Source organism: Echinops telfairi, unplaced genomic scaffold (assembly GCF_000313985.2).
Source record: "Echinops telfairi isolate 266 unplaced genomic scaffold, ASM31398v2 ScPeMD7_7439;HRSCAF=8477, whole genome shotgun sequence".
NCBI classification, from domain to species: domain Eukaryota; kingdom Metazoa; phylum Chordata; class Mammalia; order Afrosoricida; family Tenrecidae; genus Echinops; species Echinops telfairi.
Window position 1 is genome coordinate 626,582 of NW_022111339.1, and position 15,101 is coordinate 641,682.

The 15,101-nt window shown below is 56.0% G+C and overlaps 1 protein-coding gene across 1 annotated transcript in view; it reads left to right on the plus strand.

The window, feature by feature from the left end:
- Positions 1-14,991, plus strand: part of PHACTR1 (phosphatase and actin regulator 1) — a 609,657-nt gene extending 594,666 nt beyond the window's left edge. Inside the window, exons 11-14 of the mRNA XM_045298679.1 lie at positions 3,854-3,915; positions 7,454-7,594; positions 11,441-11,517; positions 12,827-14,991. Coding sequence (XP_045154614.1) covers positions 3,854-3,915; positions 7,454-7,594; positions 11,441-11,517; positions 12,827-12,842 — 296 coding nt within the window. The 3' untranslated portion in view covers positions 12,843-14,991. The remainder of the gene's footprint in view (positions 1-3,853; positions 3,916-7,453; positions 7,595-11,440; positions 11,518-12,826) is intronic.
- The last annotated feature ends 110 nt before the right edge of the window (positions 14,992-15,101 follow it).

Consider the following 15,101-nt stretch of genomic DNA (forward strand, 5'->3'; position numbering starts at 1 on the left):
ATATATATATTAAACACACACACGTCTCCTAAGCAGGCCCTTTAAAGTCTCTGTGTTTAAAACACAAACAGCCCAGTTGTCCCTCAGTTGACTAACTCAGAGCTACCCCTTTGAGGCTGACTTTTCAGAAAACTGCTGTGCCTTTCTTGCAAGGCATCTAGGAAGAGGCTTGCACTTCCAGCCTCTCGGTTAGCAGTTGTGCCTGTGACCTGTCTGAACTGCTTTCCGATGTTAACACAAAAGAGAATGTGGACGTGTTCAGGTGATGTCAGCTGTCAGGGAAGCATTCTGTGCCCAGAAGAGACCTGATCCGTGGTAAACCTCCCACTGTTGACAGGAAAGGAAGGGAGAGAAGTTGCCCGGGGAATCCTAAAATCACAGGTGAGGTAGGCACTGCCGCCTCCTGGCACCCACGTGGGCCTGCACCTCTCACAATGCAACTCGGATCTGTGGTTCCCTGCGGGGATCTGAGCAGCTGCCCTGTGGAGACGGCTGCAGGGTGACCTTTGACTAAACTTCTAACCTGAGAGGAACTTAACATATCTGAGGGACTCCCTTGGGTTGCCCAGAATAGTGTTTATCTCAGCAGAGGGGTGAGTGTTTGGAAAGAGGGGCCCCAGTGCCACCCAGCTAGTCCCGAGCTTCCTGCAGCATCCGTTTCTGATTCTGGCTGGCGAGGCCCCCAGAGAGGAGACAGGTTCAAATGGACGCTTTCCTAAAGCAAGCCTGCTGCAGCCCATTGGTCCCCACTCCCTGCGACTTTATAGAAGGTTTCCAAGACCATAGAGCTTTCAGGCTCAGCTTTGACCTCATAGTTAGTAGTAGCCCAAAGCCCAACCCATAGCGCCACCAGGCCTCCTTAAGTGGCGAGTATCGAAGTTTTGTCCCTTCACCCCCTTTGACTGTCTCTTCTTTTCCTGCCCAAACAGCTGCAAAGTACTGGTCAGTCCATAAGAGGATAGCGTGATCAATCAATTTTGAGATTTTAAATTGATTTAAAAGTACTTGGCCGAATTTAACATGTGAATCGCTTCAGAGACTTTTCATAAACATTTTCTAATATGTCTCCACCCCCACCCCCTCAACCCCTACCCACATGCAGATAACAATTCCTAGATCTTGGAACTTTCTTTTTCTAAATATGTCTTTCTTTTCATGTGGTTTTGGTTTGGGTTAGGGTTTTTGTTTCTTTGTGTTTTATTAATAATTTTGTTGGGGGCTCTTACAAATCTTATAACCACCCATCATTCAATTGTATTAGCACGCTTGTACATTTGTTGCCATCGACATTTCCGAATGTGGTTGGAAATGTTAATATGGTTTTAAATATATATATTTTCGATTGTTACACAAGAATGGTTTTGTGATATAAGGACATGGCTTCAAACCGTTTGTTCTGGGCTTACTTTGTGTGCATTAAAGCTGCTGGAGTCGGGGAGGGGGGGTGGGTTGACCTGGAGCTGAGTCCTGGGTTGGAGATCCTAGCCCGCCCACCCACCCTGGCCTGTGGCCAGCCCGGGCTCCGCTCACAGCCAATGAGGCCCATTGGCCCCTTGAGCACACAATGATCACTCTGATGAAGGCCCCCTTGGTAATGACCTCACGAGCCCCTCCTGGTCTTGCCCCAGTTGCCGAATGGGGTTTGTGCTGGTTAGCTCTGCCTGAGATTTCATGACACGGGGTTCGTAACTCACGCTGAACTAAAGGTATAGATCCCATAGGTGCGTGTGGCCCTGCCCTCGGAGGAATGAGGAACCCACGTAGGGGTGCAGGCTGCCTCCCAGAGTGCCATCCTCTGCTTCACTTGGAATTGGCCCCCAACTAGAGGCTGGGGCCAGAAACTAGGAGAAGGACCAGCTCGGGGCAGAAGGTGGGGTGGGCAGAGGCAGCCTGTTCTCGTGAGAAAGGAGAGCTGGACACTGTTCTAGTGAGAAATTGAGTAGTTAGCTAGTTAACTAGTTAGCCTGTAGCTTGTGACTAGTCAATTAACTTCCTGGGGTTTTGTGTCCTCATTTATAAACCCAAAGTGGCTGGCTCATAGGTGCCTGGGCTTCCCAGTGGAATACTTTCCTGGGCACGCACCCTCCAGCCGAGCCTTTTCCTCCCAACCCTCCTCCTTTCTGCAGCTATGCCTGGGGCGTGCTGTCCGTGTCCCCACGTATGTCTGCCACACTCATTCCCACGGAGATCTTCCCGGTTTCTCTGATACAGTCATTCATACTAAGTATTAATGGCTGGCTCCTTTAAATTGCCTTTTGAAAGGGCGGAGCTCTGGCGGTGGGTGGGACTTGCAGGAGGCACCCTGCAAGTGGGAAGGTGGCATGGGGACCTCTGGGGACCCTCTGTCCCTCACAGGAGGTGGGCGTTTCTCATGCTGCCTCCGTAGGTAGTCACAGCACCCACTCTGTGCCCCCAGGGTCTGTATCAGGGGCCTGCGTTCCACGCGGAACGCCCGTCGTCTCTAACGGGAGGGGTGCCCCTTCTGCCCAAGTGGGCTGAGATTGTCAGTGGTGCTGCTGCTGCTGCTGCTGCTCAGAATCCGGGAGCAGCGTTGACCAGGCAGCCCCACCCCTGCCAGGCACAGGACCTTCTCCCTCTTGAAGACCAGTCCTGGACTGGGACAGCCAGGGGCCCCTGCTAAATGGGCCGTCAATGACATTACTGCCACGTAGCCTTTAACACCAGGGGTTTCACCGTGAGAGACCTCAGGCTGCAGCCCCTTAGCAGGCTGGGAATGCGTGTCTGCTTTGGCGCCAGCTGGTTTTCATGGTCCCCTTTCCCGCTGGACAGTGCTTCTTAGAGCTTCTCAGAAGCCTTAGGGTTCCATCCCCGGGCACCCCAAGGTCATTCAGGAACCCTACCTTTGACATGAGGCCAGATTTTCTGCCCCTCCCTTCTCCGCTCCCTTCCCCAGACCCTCTAACCTGCGGGCTGATTAGAAATCCAAGGAGTTAAGTCACCCACGGGTTAGGTGGAGAGCGTGTAAGCCCCAGCGACTCCTCTCCTGAGAATCCCCCTCAAAGTCTAGATGCAGGCAGTGGTCCCCCATGCCGTGGCCTCACACATGCTCTGTGGACTTCTTGGAAGATTCAAAGAATTAATGGAGTCAGGGCTTGCTGCAGGTGAGCGTGGCCAGCCCTCCCTCTCCCCCCATAGGGCTGCTGGCCTCTAACCCAAGCCAGTGGCCACTGGGTAGGCTCTGACTGGTGCCCATCCCATCCATGCGTGTGGGAGTGACGCTGTGCTCCGTGGGGTTCTCAGTGGCTGGTTTCGCGGAAGTAGGTCACCAGGCATTGCTTCTGAGGCACCTGTAGGTGGACCCGAAACACCAAACTTGGCTAGCTACCTGGCACTTAATCATCGACACCACCCCGCACTCTGCCTTCCTCTGTCGCTGCAGCCAGACACGGCACCTCATGGGGCGGGCTTCCCGTTCTGTTGCCACAGTGCCCCAGACACCAGGTCATTCTCCGCAGCCGTGTCTGTGTGGCTGTCAGGCTGGGCTGAGGCCAGGCCTTGCCAGAGAAGAGAGCCCTTCCCCCCAAATGCTTGTATCCTTGCTGGCTTGCTGGCTCTTGTAAGACCTCTCCCTGGTCCTGTGGTTCCTTGTCTCTACCCAGCCTTCTGCCTGGGGACCTAAAACCCGCTGAGAACATAGCAGGAAAACACAATACGAGATCACTGCAGATTTGAAACCATTCAGGCAGGGGGAGGGCAGCGCCCTCAGGCAGAAGGGAGGCTGACACTGGGACAGGACGAGCTCTCTTCCCCTTCTCCATCTGGGAGGGGCTTGATGCAGCTGTGTGGCAAAGCTGTTGGCCCAGATCCAAAGCATCTTCCCTGTTTCTTCCAGCTCGGAATGAACAAGAGGAACAAGAGGAGAAGAGAGAGATCAAGAGGAGGCTCACACGGAAGGTGAGGAGGGTCTCCATGCCCGGCACCCCCACCCCACCCCACACCCCCACACCCCCGGCATTGTCAGACCAGGTAGCTCTCCCACCCTGCGCATCGTGACAGCTTTCTCGCCACTTGATTGTGTGGCGTCCACCTACGTCAACAACAATGAATTCGGGGGCATTTTATTTTCGATGAGCAACATCAGTCACCCAGCCAGGTACACCTCGGTAATTGGCTTTGGCCTGGGGAAAGTAGGAAGCTCCCTGCACTGCCCCTTACCTATTCAGTGAGAGCCAGTTGTTCTGAATTCAACCCACAGGACTGGACGAAGTACTTGCCCTAAGGGTTGACGGCGTTCAGGAAGATGGTTGGAAAGGGCCAGCCTTCTAGAAGCAGGTCCTGGGATGAAAGCTGGCATTTGCATATCCCGGACCCCTGAGGTAGAGGTACATTGTGCCAGTGTGATGTCCTCCAACCGGGTGGCCCTTGCTCAGTGCGCAGGCCTCCTGAGTCAGGTGGACGGGGTTGTTGAGCTCCATTCTTGGTGACACACATGATACAGTCCTCCATCCTACCTGACGAGGGGCCAGCTCCGGGGAAACATGCTCAGAGCTCAGAGACAGTAAAGAGGCTTATGAAAGTTCATTTCCGTAAGGTTTGTTAGTGGATTTTCCTGCCCGGGAATACTGCGGTTGGGAGCCATCATCCCCAATATGAGGACGATGATTTGTATCTCTCAGCACGTTCTCTCCCCCAGAGAGTGTCCTGGACAATCGGTGACAAGCCAGATAAAAGGAGTAAGATAAACAGGTGTCTGAAATGCGTGGTGTCACCCTGGGGTGATTAGGAACAAAACCAGTCCGTCCACCCCGGCTCGCAGTGGTTCCAGGTGGTCAGTGTGGACCGGCGCACCAGGCCGTTTTCAGCGGCTGAGCCTGCAGAAGCAGATCGCTGGGTAAACTAGAACCCCCGCCTTTTGGGTAACAGCCTAGTGTGTGTGGACTATTTGCACGGTCCTAGGATGCCAACAAGCACTGAGTTACTTTGCTTTGGCTAGCGGCTCTCAAGACACCTAATTGGCTCTCCACCATTCTTAAAACCGCCGGTGTTGGGGCACCAGGGGAGCATCTCCTTTAACCCCCTGAGCCTGAGGACTGAGAAGGGCTGGGGGAGCTGGGTCAGCCGGTCACCCCAAGAGAGTCCTGGAACTGACAAGGGGTGGAGGGGAGGCTGGAGGTGGCCTCGTATTTGCTCAGAAAAATGCCGAACCCGGGTGCTCCTGGTGGTGTGGCTGGGACGGAACGCCGCCACAACTTGATAGGTTGCTTACTGAAAGGTGACCGTAGAAAAATGCTGGGCACCAAAGCCCCAAACGCACTGCCTTCCAATTGACGCCGTCGCATAGTGACATTACAGGGCAGGTGGGGGACGAGGCATCCCTGTGCGATGACCAGGCAGTGACCCTCCAGGGAGCCGAAGCCGCTGTCTTTTCCTGCAGAGTGGCTGGCGGTTTTCGAACTGCCCGCCTTCCGGATCAGAGCCAGCGCCTAACCACTGCACAGCCAGGGCTTTAATGCTTATCTCTTAGGTGAGATGGTAAGATTTCACAGGGGAAGACTCCACGTGCTACCTAATTTGGCCAGACGTGATGGAGGAAGGTGGTTTCCACCCCCTTCTCCGCTCAGGTGAGCTACCCTCACCTAGCCCAGTCTCGAAGGCAGGATAGCCAGAGCCCTGGTGGTGTGGAGAGTTAAGCGTTGGGCTGCTAACCACAAGGTCAGCACTTCAACCCCATCATCTGCTCCATGGGAGGAAGATGAGGCAGCCGGCTTCCCATAAAGCCACCATCTCAAAACCCAAGGGAGCGGCTCTACCGCTCTGTGAGTCGGAACCCGCTCTCAGGCAGTGGGGACTAGTGGGTGCCAAGGCAAGATGATGCCTCTTTCTTCTCCTGGCGGGGAGGGGAGGGAAACCAGATGCCAGGATGGGGGTGAGACTAGGTGGCAGGGTGGGAGGGGTTTCTACATCTCAGTTACTCACCCTCAGCCTAAGGGCGTCCTTACATAGCTCTGTTGAATGATAATGTACTCTGAGAAACAAAAAGTGTACTAATGCGGATACGAACACACTAGTCATTTTTTACTACTAGATTGAGACTAACTCTGCCCCTGCCCGAGAAAGAAGAATGTGGGTAGGTAGATAGGTACATACACTGATGTCCAGTGCCCTGTTCGAGGAAAGGCCAGCCTGCTTCAGGATGGCCCTCTTGTCCCCTGAGCCCCTTGCAGTCCCTGCTACCCTCAGGCAGCAGGGGGAGCTTCAGGGCCCACATCCTGGCCCTGCTGAAAGCCAGCAGCCAGTCACCTCGCAATGTGTTTGCTTTGTAAGCCAGTTGGCAGCCAGGGGGCACATTCCGGCACCACCCAAGGGTGTGCAACGGCTGCCTAATAGAGCGTCAACCAGACAGGGTGGTTTGGACTCCCTTGTGTTTGTTTTATAGGTCTTAGTAGTAATGCCTCTTCTGTTAATAGAATGATTTCATTCTATGCCACCCAGGGCTCACAGAGGGGTGACCTGGTGGGGTAGTGGTTATGTGTTGGGCTACAACCCTGCAGATTTAGCAGTTCAAAACCTCCAGCCTCGCCATGGGAGAACCAACCAACCAGCCAACCTCACTGCTATCAAATCGATGCTGACTCATCTCAACCCGATGGAACAGGGTAGATCTGCCCCTATGGGTTTCCAAGACTATAGCTCTTTACAGGAGTCGAAAGCCCTGCCTTTCTCTCATGTAGCGACTGGTGGTTTTGAACTGCTGACCTTGCGGCTAGCAGCCACAAACCCTCAGGAATTGACATCTTAAAGATAGAGTAACTGTTGCCCAGAAGAACTTAAGGCTAGTGACTGGAAGAGATCATAGGAGTGTCTTCCTGTGTTTGTCAAGCCAAAGGAGCGGTGCTGGCAGGCGACCCCCAGAGACAGTTACATCGATATCACCTTAGCACAGGCCCATGCCGGGGCCCAGCCTGGAGTCCAGCTGGCATGCCCTTGGCCGTGCTACCTACTCAGCCCTGCGTCTGGGGCTGACCTTTCACTTGCACTTCTTGCGATGACCACTAGAAAAAGCTCCTGGGGCCTTGAGCACCAGCCTGCCAACCCCTTCTGTATGACCAGTATGTGCACAACCTGAGGCAGACCCGACTTGCAGACCCACGGGCATGAACATAGCCATCCGTGTCCCTTTGTGGAATTCCCGTAGCTCGAGGGGCGAAGCAGGTCAGACACTTACAAACACACTCCCGGCACGCACACAGAAAGACAGACGCCCAGTGTGGTTAAGCAAGAGACTGGCTGGCTGTCTGCAAAGCCCTGGAGGTGTCTCCAGGGTACAAGAGCTCTCTTTAAGAAGCCAGGAAGGATCCCAGGTCCTAGAGTCAGGTGCCCTGGTGCCCACTGGGCCCTGCCACTCACTGGCCAGGTGGCCTGTCTGTGGATGCTTGGGGCCCTGTTTGCTCAGAGGGAGGTAACGGATGGAACCTTCTCCGGCCTCCTGCAGCTCAGTCAAAGGCCCACGGTGGAAGAACTTCGGGAGAGGAAGATCCTCATTCGCTTCAGTGACTACGTGGAGGTGGCAGACGCTCAGGACTATGACCGGAGGGCGGACAAGCCCTGGACCCGCCTCACGGCCGCTGACAAAGTAAGCTTGACTGTGGGGGAGGTGGGCGGGGGCAGCAGGGGCTGGAACGCAGGCCAGTTCTCCCGCCCTGCTCTGCCTTTTCTGTTAGCTTCCTTGCTGGCTGCTGGAGCCCGTCCAAGAGCAGCAGCAGAGCCCGAGTCAGGGAGATAGCCTAGCAGATAGGGCGCAGGCCCTGAGCAGGCTTCAAGCTCCTCACAGGCTCCCTATGGCAAGAGCACCCTCCTCACACCCACAAAACCCACTGCCCTCCGGTCAGTTCCAGCTCATAGCGACCCTTTAGGACAGAGGAGAGAAGGGCTCCTCTGAGTTTCCCAGGCTGTAAACCTTTATGGAAGTAGGCAGCCTCATTTTCTTCCTGCAGAGTGACTGGCGGGTTTGAAGGGCTGACCTTGTGGGCAGCAACCCAGTGCTTAACTATTGCGCTTCTCTGTCCAGAAGGTGCACCCGCCAAGCCCACAGTGGGCAAGGCGCTGTGATTGTGGTGCTTGCTCCGGTAATGGCAGACATGGGGCACAAGTCCCCGAGGTGTGGCAGAACCATCCCCAGGAAATACCCATCCCCTTGGGAAGCAGAGAGTAACAATGGGATGGTGCGGGCGTGCCGAAGAGACTGGCATCACCTAGACTCCGCCGAGTACAACAGAGCACAGCGGTGCCAGTCCCGCGCCATCCGTCCTCATGAGTTTGTTTGTTTGTTTGTTTGTTTGTTTGTTTGTTTTTTCGGAGTGGAGGAGGTTTCTTCCATCCACTGTGGTGGCTGCTGCGTCCATCCATCACATTGAGAGTGTCCCTCTACTTTACCAGCCGAGTACTTTTCTCCCCATTGCCCATTCTGAGGAAATGGCATCAGGGCCTTATCTGCCCTCCTCAGACGGCTGCCCCCAAGTGGATTGCCACAGGCAGAGGTCTGATGAGTCTCCGCGGTCCAGCTCTCTCTGCCCTACTCCGACACCGGCGCTTTCTCCACGACGCTACCTTTCGCTGGCTTTAAGGACGCCTTGCAGTGGCCACGCAGAGCTCACAGACAATACTCCTGGTCAAGGGCGTCAATTGGGGAAGCGAACAGGGTATCACAAGCTGGGATCAGACAACAGATAGTCATTGGTTCACAGCAGCCAAGTCCCCTCTCGTCCTCCACCTCACAGCCTTGTGGACCCTTGACCTCTGTCTCTGTGGACCAGGAAGCCAGCCCCCTGCTCTGCCTCAGGGTCTGCTGGCCTCAGCCTCCGCCCTGCCTCTGCAGATATTTCAAACGTCTTCCATTCACAGCTCTTCTTCTTGATGGCCCCAGGAATTCGCTGCTTCTGTCTATGCGGGGGAATGGTGATCCCAATTGACCATCCCTCCGCAAGTGTGCCGCAGACCCTAATTGCATAGTGCCACCGAGCCATTTGGTGGGAGCAGCGAAAGCGTGGATAGAAGAGCTTTATTCAGACACCCTGCTCCGTTTTCCTAGTGTGGCACGTTCACAGTGGTTGCAACAGCGGCTGAGACATAACAATTGTGAGGACCCGGCACCAGGCGTGCTCCCTCTGTCATACACAGAGGCCAATCGGAGTCAGAACTGACTCAGTGGCACCTGACAGCTGCAAGTGACCGGTCCCAAGCAAGCAGGCCTGGGTCTTGTCTGAGAGTGGCGTTGATTCGCATTGAGAGATGCATTGGCCGCGATGAGAAACGCAGGGATGCAAAGGAGAGCCTTCCATCTCTCCACGGACACAGCCATCCAACCAGGCCTCTGCTTGGTGAGCCTTTGTGATGCCAGCCCACCGGGGACTGGAGGGCCAAGGGTCTTTATTCCAAAAGTCTAGAAGAATGGTTCCCCCCAGCGTTTGAGTAAAGGTGAGGACCCCGGAGAACGCAGTGCCTTCCTTCTCCCCAAGAGTCCCCTGCAGCAGCTTGCGGCCCCCTCACACCCGAGGCTGGCTGAGCTACCTCCCATCCTGTGGAGTCAGGAATCCTAGGACACCTCAGTGAAGAACGGAAGCTGCCTCCCTTCCGTGGGACCGAAGCAGCGTGCACCGTAGATCCATCTCGGACCCGAATAAGGGGCGAGCTGGGCCCTCCCCTGGAGCCCTGCACAGCGGCCCACAGGAGTGACCCAGGACTGACGTGAAAAAACCTCACACCCTCTGCCATCGAGTTGAATCCCAACCCTCTAAGACAGAGTGGATGACACACCAGGCTGCTAGCCGCCAGGTCTGCCATGGAAGTCTGCCAGCTGCTCCACGGGAGAAAGACTATGTGGCTTGCTGCTCCCGTGAAGAGTGAGTCTTGGAAGCCCACAGGGGCAGTTCTACCCTGCCCTGCAGGGTCCCGATGAGTCAGAATCCGGTCGATGGCAGTCCGTTTGGTTTGGCTTTTGAAGACAGCATAGAACTGCTCCCTCGGGTTTCCAAGACTAGAGATCTGTACGGGAGCCAACACAGCCTCCTCCTCTTGTGCCGAAGCGGCTGGCGGATTTGAACGGCCAATCTTGCAGCCAGCATCCCAGCGTTTAACCCACGGAGATACCGGGGCTCCTTGAGGGGCTGACGGCAGTATGCAGAAGACAGACCACTGCGCATCTCATAATGGGAGTCGGAGAGGCTTTGTCATCTTTTTCTAGTTCACAGTGTCCCCACAACACGCTTGTTTAGCACAGATAGGGTATTGGCAGCTCTCTGAGGGACGTCCAGCACGTTCTCCACAGTGTGGAGGAGCCCTGAGGGTAGTGAAAGTGTCTGTCTGGTTCCTCAAAGGCAGCTGGGGCTGAAGAACAGGACGCAGCACCTGCAGACACTGAACACGGGCTGCTGGAACTCTAAACACACGAGCTCCTTCCTTTCCTGGGCTGAGCTGCCGTTAGGGACTGCATTAGCTGTCCTCACCTCCCCCACCCCTGTCCCCCAAAGGTGTGTTGCCATGCAGGAGGGCATTGAAGAGAGGGAAGAACAGAGTGGGTGCCAGCCGGATGTTGCTGGGCTGGAAGGCCATTCACAGCAGGGCCGTGAGCTTAAGCAGGAGTTTGGAGGCAGGTGCGAGGTGTGTGTGCAGTGGGATGCGTGTTGTCTTAGTCTCTTTGTGGAAATGGAGACCTGTGTTCTTTTAAAATAACAAAGATGGTGGCGCCCCAGCCCCTGCCCCTGTGAGTGTGTTTGGGACTAGGGTGAGGCCTACTGCCATCTGCATCGTTGCCCTTTGAAAGAGGGAAATGATCACACAGATGGGGGTGGGAGGCACATGAAGATGCATCTGGAAATCACAGCCGACCAAGGGCCGTGGGGAGCCTCCGGAAGTTCAGAGAGAGGTGTGGAACAGACAGTTCCTTCCCCGGCGCCCTCAGGAGAACCCAAATGTCCCCCAGGCTGTGAGACCCGTCCCCCCCCCACCATCTGCTCAGTGAATCCACCCACTGCCGTGGTACAGCAGCCTGAGGAAACTCAGGTGGCCGCTCTGATCCGACCGGAAGATTTCTCCTCCTCCACACCTTCAAAGCAAGCATCGGCCAGAGAGCTGGGCTGAAGGGCCCCCGCTGGAAGTGGCAGGCCCTGGGGCAAAGTGAGGATGCCCCCTCCCAACCCTCTCTCCACTCGAGTCTCCTACTTCTAGCACACTCAGCACCCCTGTTACTGTCGGACCACCCAGCCTCCTCCTTCCTCAGCCTCAGCCCCATCAGGGGGCTGTGCTGTGAGGTTTTTCAGGATGCTTTCAGAATGTTGGCGATTATTTAGAACATAGCCCCTTGTTCCCTGGGGTGGGTGCGGCTGCTGCATCTTCTGGAGGAACTATATTGCTAAAACTAAAAGCGCCTTCCTTTCCACCGCCTTGCCTTCTGCTGCGTGTTTATGGGTGCGTCTCGTTCCAGGCTGCCATTCGGAAGGAGCTCAATGAATTTAAAAGCACTGAAATGGAAGTCCATGAATTGAGTAGACATTTAACAAGGTTAGTATCGCATTTGCTTTTCGGCTTCCCCAGACACAGCGTTGACGTGCGGTGGTAGCACAGTGGGTTCAACGCCGGGCTGTTGACCAAAAGGCTGTTGACCAACAGACCCATGAGGAGGAGGAAGCTTTCTGCTCAAGTCAGGAGTTACAGTCTCGGACACTCACAGGGGCAGTTCCACTTGTCCTGAATGGCTGCTGTGAGTCACCATGGGCTCAGTGGCCCCAAGTTTGGGGTTGGTGTGTCCTCTGGGCCGTGATAGGTTTGGTGTGTGCACTGGGGAGGAGACTGAGAAGGGCTGCCATGAAGGTCTGCTACAGGGTTTGGAGATGAAGCCTCTACTCAGGGAAAGGGGCTTTAAGTCCACCGGTTACAACAGCCTGGTTTTCATTCATTCAAAATGAAGATCTGATGTGCACCCAGATTTCCAATAACACCCTCTGCCCTCCCCACCCCCCGTGGGCTTTGACGAAAGTGTCCACAGGAAAGAAAAGATTGCTGCCAGCATAAAGCGTACAGCTCGCTGCCATCAGAGGCCACTGGCTGAGGGCCCACCTCCCGTTAGCCCTTCCAAAACGGGTTCCCCGGGTCTGTGCCAGGCTCTCATATTGGGCGAAACTGAGCCGTGGGGAGATTTAAGAGCTTCTGTAAACTCACTTAGCCTAACCGTTTGCACTGGATGATTACCCTAAAAGGTTGCCAGTTCAAACCCACCACCCAGCAGTGACAGATAGATATCATTTAAGGAGCCCTGGTGATGCTCTGAGTTTCGACAGGGTTGGTGACTCCGAAACCCATTAGCCGCTCCATGGGGAAAAGACCAGGCTGTCTGCTCCCATAAAGAGGTACATACTCAGAGTGCCTACGAAGGGCCACCGTGAGTCAGTGTCCATTCTGACCATGGGGTTTTGGTGGTGCGGCGGGTGAGTACTCAGCTGTGAACCAAAAGTTTGGTGGTTCAAGTGCACCAACAGCTCCCCCCAAAAAATGTGGCAATCCGCTTCCAAAGATGACAGCCTTGGAAGCTCCGTGGGGGCAGTTCTCTGTCCTTGAGGGCCACTGGGGCAGAAGGGTCTCGTGGGCAAGAACTTGGGGTTTATAGTGTTTAGTCCAGGCTGACAGCAGGGCTGAGGGACAGACCAGGGGCGCTCCTGGTGAGCTCAGTGGTGGTCCAGTGCTCGTGGGAGTTCTCATGGGGCCGTGGCCCTGACCGTGGCCCCGAGGAGCAAGCTGAGGGTTGAGCAAGGCTGGGCGAGACGGTCACCCCTACCTGTCTGATCACCCCTGGTTTGATTTCCTTGTGTTCTAGGTTCCACCGACCTTAACCGCCCAATTCCTCTTGAGTGCCATGCTGTCTTCAAAACATAAATTTATAAGAACCATAAGTGCTGGTATTTATTCACGTCCCTGTTACGATGTCCATCTTCGGAACTGCCTTTTTTTAAGAAGAAGAAGAAAAGACCCAGGATGGCATTTGTGAAGACATGCTCAGAGCTGCTGACACCACCTCTGATCCAGACGCGTCTCCTGCCCCTCCCCCACAGGGCCGAGGGCACCCGCAGGGTGCTGATGGAAGACTTTCCAGCATGCGGCGCTGCCCTTGTCCTCCCCACTCAGGCCCATCGGGCACCTACAGCCCCCTCCTCACAAGCGTCCAAAGAGAGCCAAGGCAGTGGGCTTGATCTTGGGAGGACTCGTGGGCTGACTGGACTTCGCCAAATGGACTCGGTCCACTTGTGGCATCTGGTTTGGGGGCATCTTAGCAGGGTGATGCTGAGAGGGGACATTGCTCTCAGTGACCCCTGTCCTTCCTCTCCCTTCACGCCGTCGCCCACACAGGGAACACAGAGGAAGGGTCCTGTTCTGGGTGAATCGAGCAGTGGGTGGGTCTGAGCGTGGGTGTCTCCTGGGCAGTGGGGCAGGTGCTGAGCGGTCATCCTGACCCTTTGGTTCAGAGAAGACAGTTGTCCTCTTCTCAGCCCAGCGTCCCGGGGGACCTTGCACCTCCACCCAGCCATTGCAAAGTTCCTCCCAGGGCTCAGCATAGATGCCTCTGGGCAGATGGGCCATGTTGAGGATGTGGTGGCTTGGCCGGGTAAGAAACTCTGCTTGGCTGCAGTCTCCAGGCTGGAGATTGTCTTGGAAGTTCATGGCTTCTGCGACGGGAACCAACTGGTGCATGCAAACCAGAAACCATTCCTGTAAGGAGGGGGCGTTTCAGCTGCAGATGGGCCGGGACCCCAGACCACTGGCTGGCCTTCTCTTCTCCTTTTTTCTGCACTGTGGAGGAAGTTGCAGAGTTGGGCACAGGCCAGGCTCCTGTAGTGACCCAGAGAGAGCCCGTCCTCTCCTTCCTGAGTTGGCTGGAGTGGTAGGTCTACAGTGCATGCGACTGGAGAGGGGTGGCCAAGTCTCCTAGGCACTCGGTGCCCCAGAAGGCCAGGCGCTGGTTGGCAGAGGGCTGCTGAGTGTAGGTGTGCAATGAGAGCCAGTCCCTGGGCCCCAGCAAGTGCCATCCTGAGCCCCACGGCAGCCTCGCTGGTTCCCTTCCTGCCAGGGCGCTGTCGGTCGGCCTCCTGCCTCACAGCCCTGCCCAGCCTTCTTGGTAGTCAGGGGGCTTGTGGGAGTGGCTAGCTCTCCACCACAGGTGTCCAGGCCTTAGAGCCAGGGCGGCTTGGCCTCCACACACACAGAGGTGCCTGGCCCCCACTGTGAGCCAGTGAGCCGCAGCTTCCCATGTGCGCCCCCCAAGAAGGACGTCCCATACCTGCTCAGGTCCGTGGACACTTTACTTTGGGAGCGCTCAGGACGGTTCTTGGAGGCAGGGCCAGGTCAGGCACTCCGTGTGCATCTGGAGCTCGCTCGCAGCTGTTGCAACCAAGGGGCGTGCCGAGAGGAGACCTTGTTCTTTCTCATCTTTGAATGTTGGATCTGAATCGTGACTGCCTTGGGAAGAGGTCTTGTTCAGGGAAAATGTGGTCGGGTTGTCCTGTGGTTGTAAATATAATCTTCCCCAAAGGCTTCCTGACGCTTGAATGTGCTTGTGAAACACGGGGAGGGGGGAGGGGGAGCAGTGGCTCTTTTGCTTGGCTTCTCTGCCGGAGAGGGCCTGGCTGCCTGGCCTGGCTTGGCACTGAGGTTTCCTCTGGCTGGTAGCCACGGCCTGACCCCACCGCTCTCTCCCACAGAGGAGGTAATCCTCCCGTGAATGGTTCGCTCCACTGACAAACTCCCCTCACCTCTGCCCATGGCGTCCCCGCCTGCCTGGCTTATGAGGCCTGGCCCTTCAGTTCCCCGGGAGCCCGCCACCAGCCTGGCCTCCCCGCCCAAGGTGCCCTGGGACCGCAGACTCCTCCTGGCAGGAGGAGAGGGCACAAAGCCGCCCATCTCCTGCAGGGCAGGCTCCAGAAGGCGCTTGCACAGAGTCGGGTGAGGGCCTCCCAGGGCCCCCATCACACAGCCGCCACCCACCCGAGACTCCTTTAAGTCCACCGGTTACAACAGCCTGGTTTTCATTCATTCAAAATGAAGATCTGATGTGCACCCAGATTTCCAATAACACCCTCTGCCCTCCCCACCCCCCG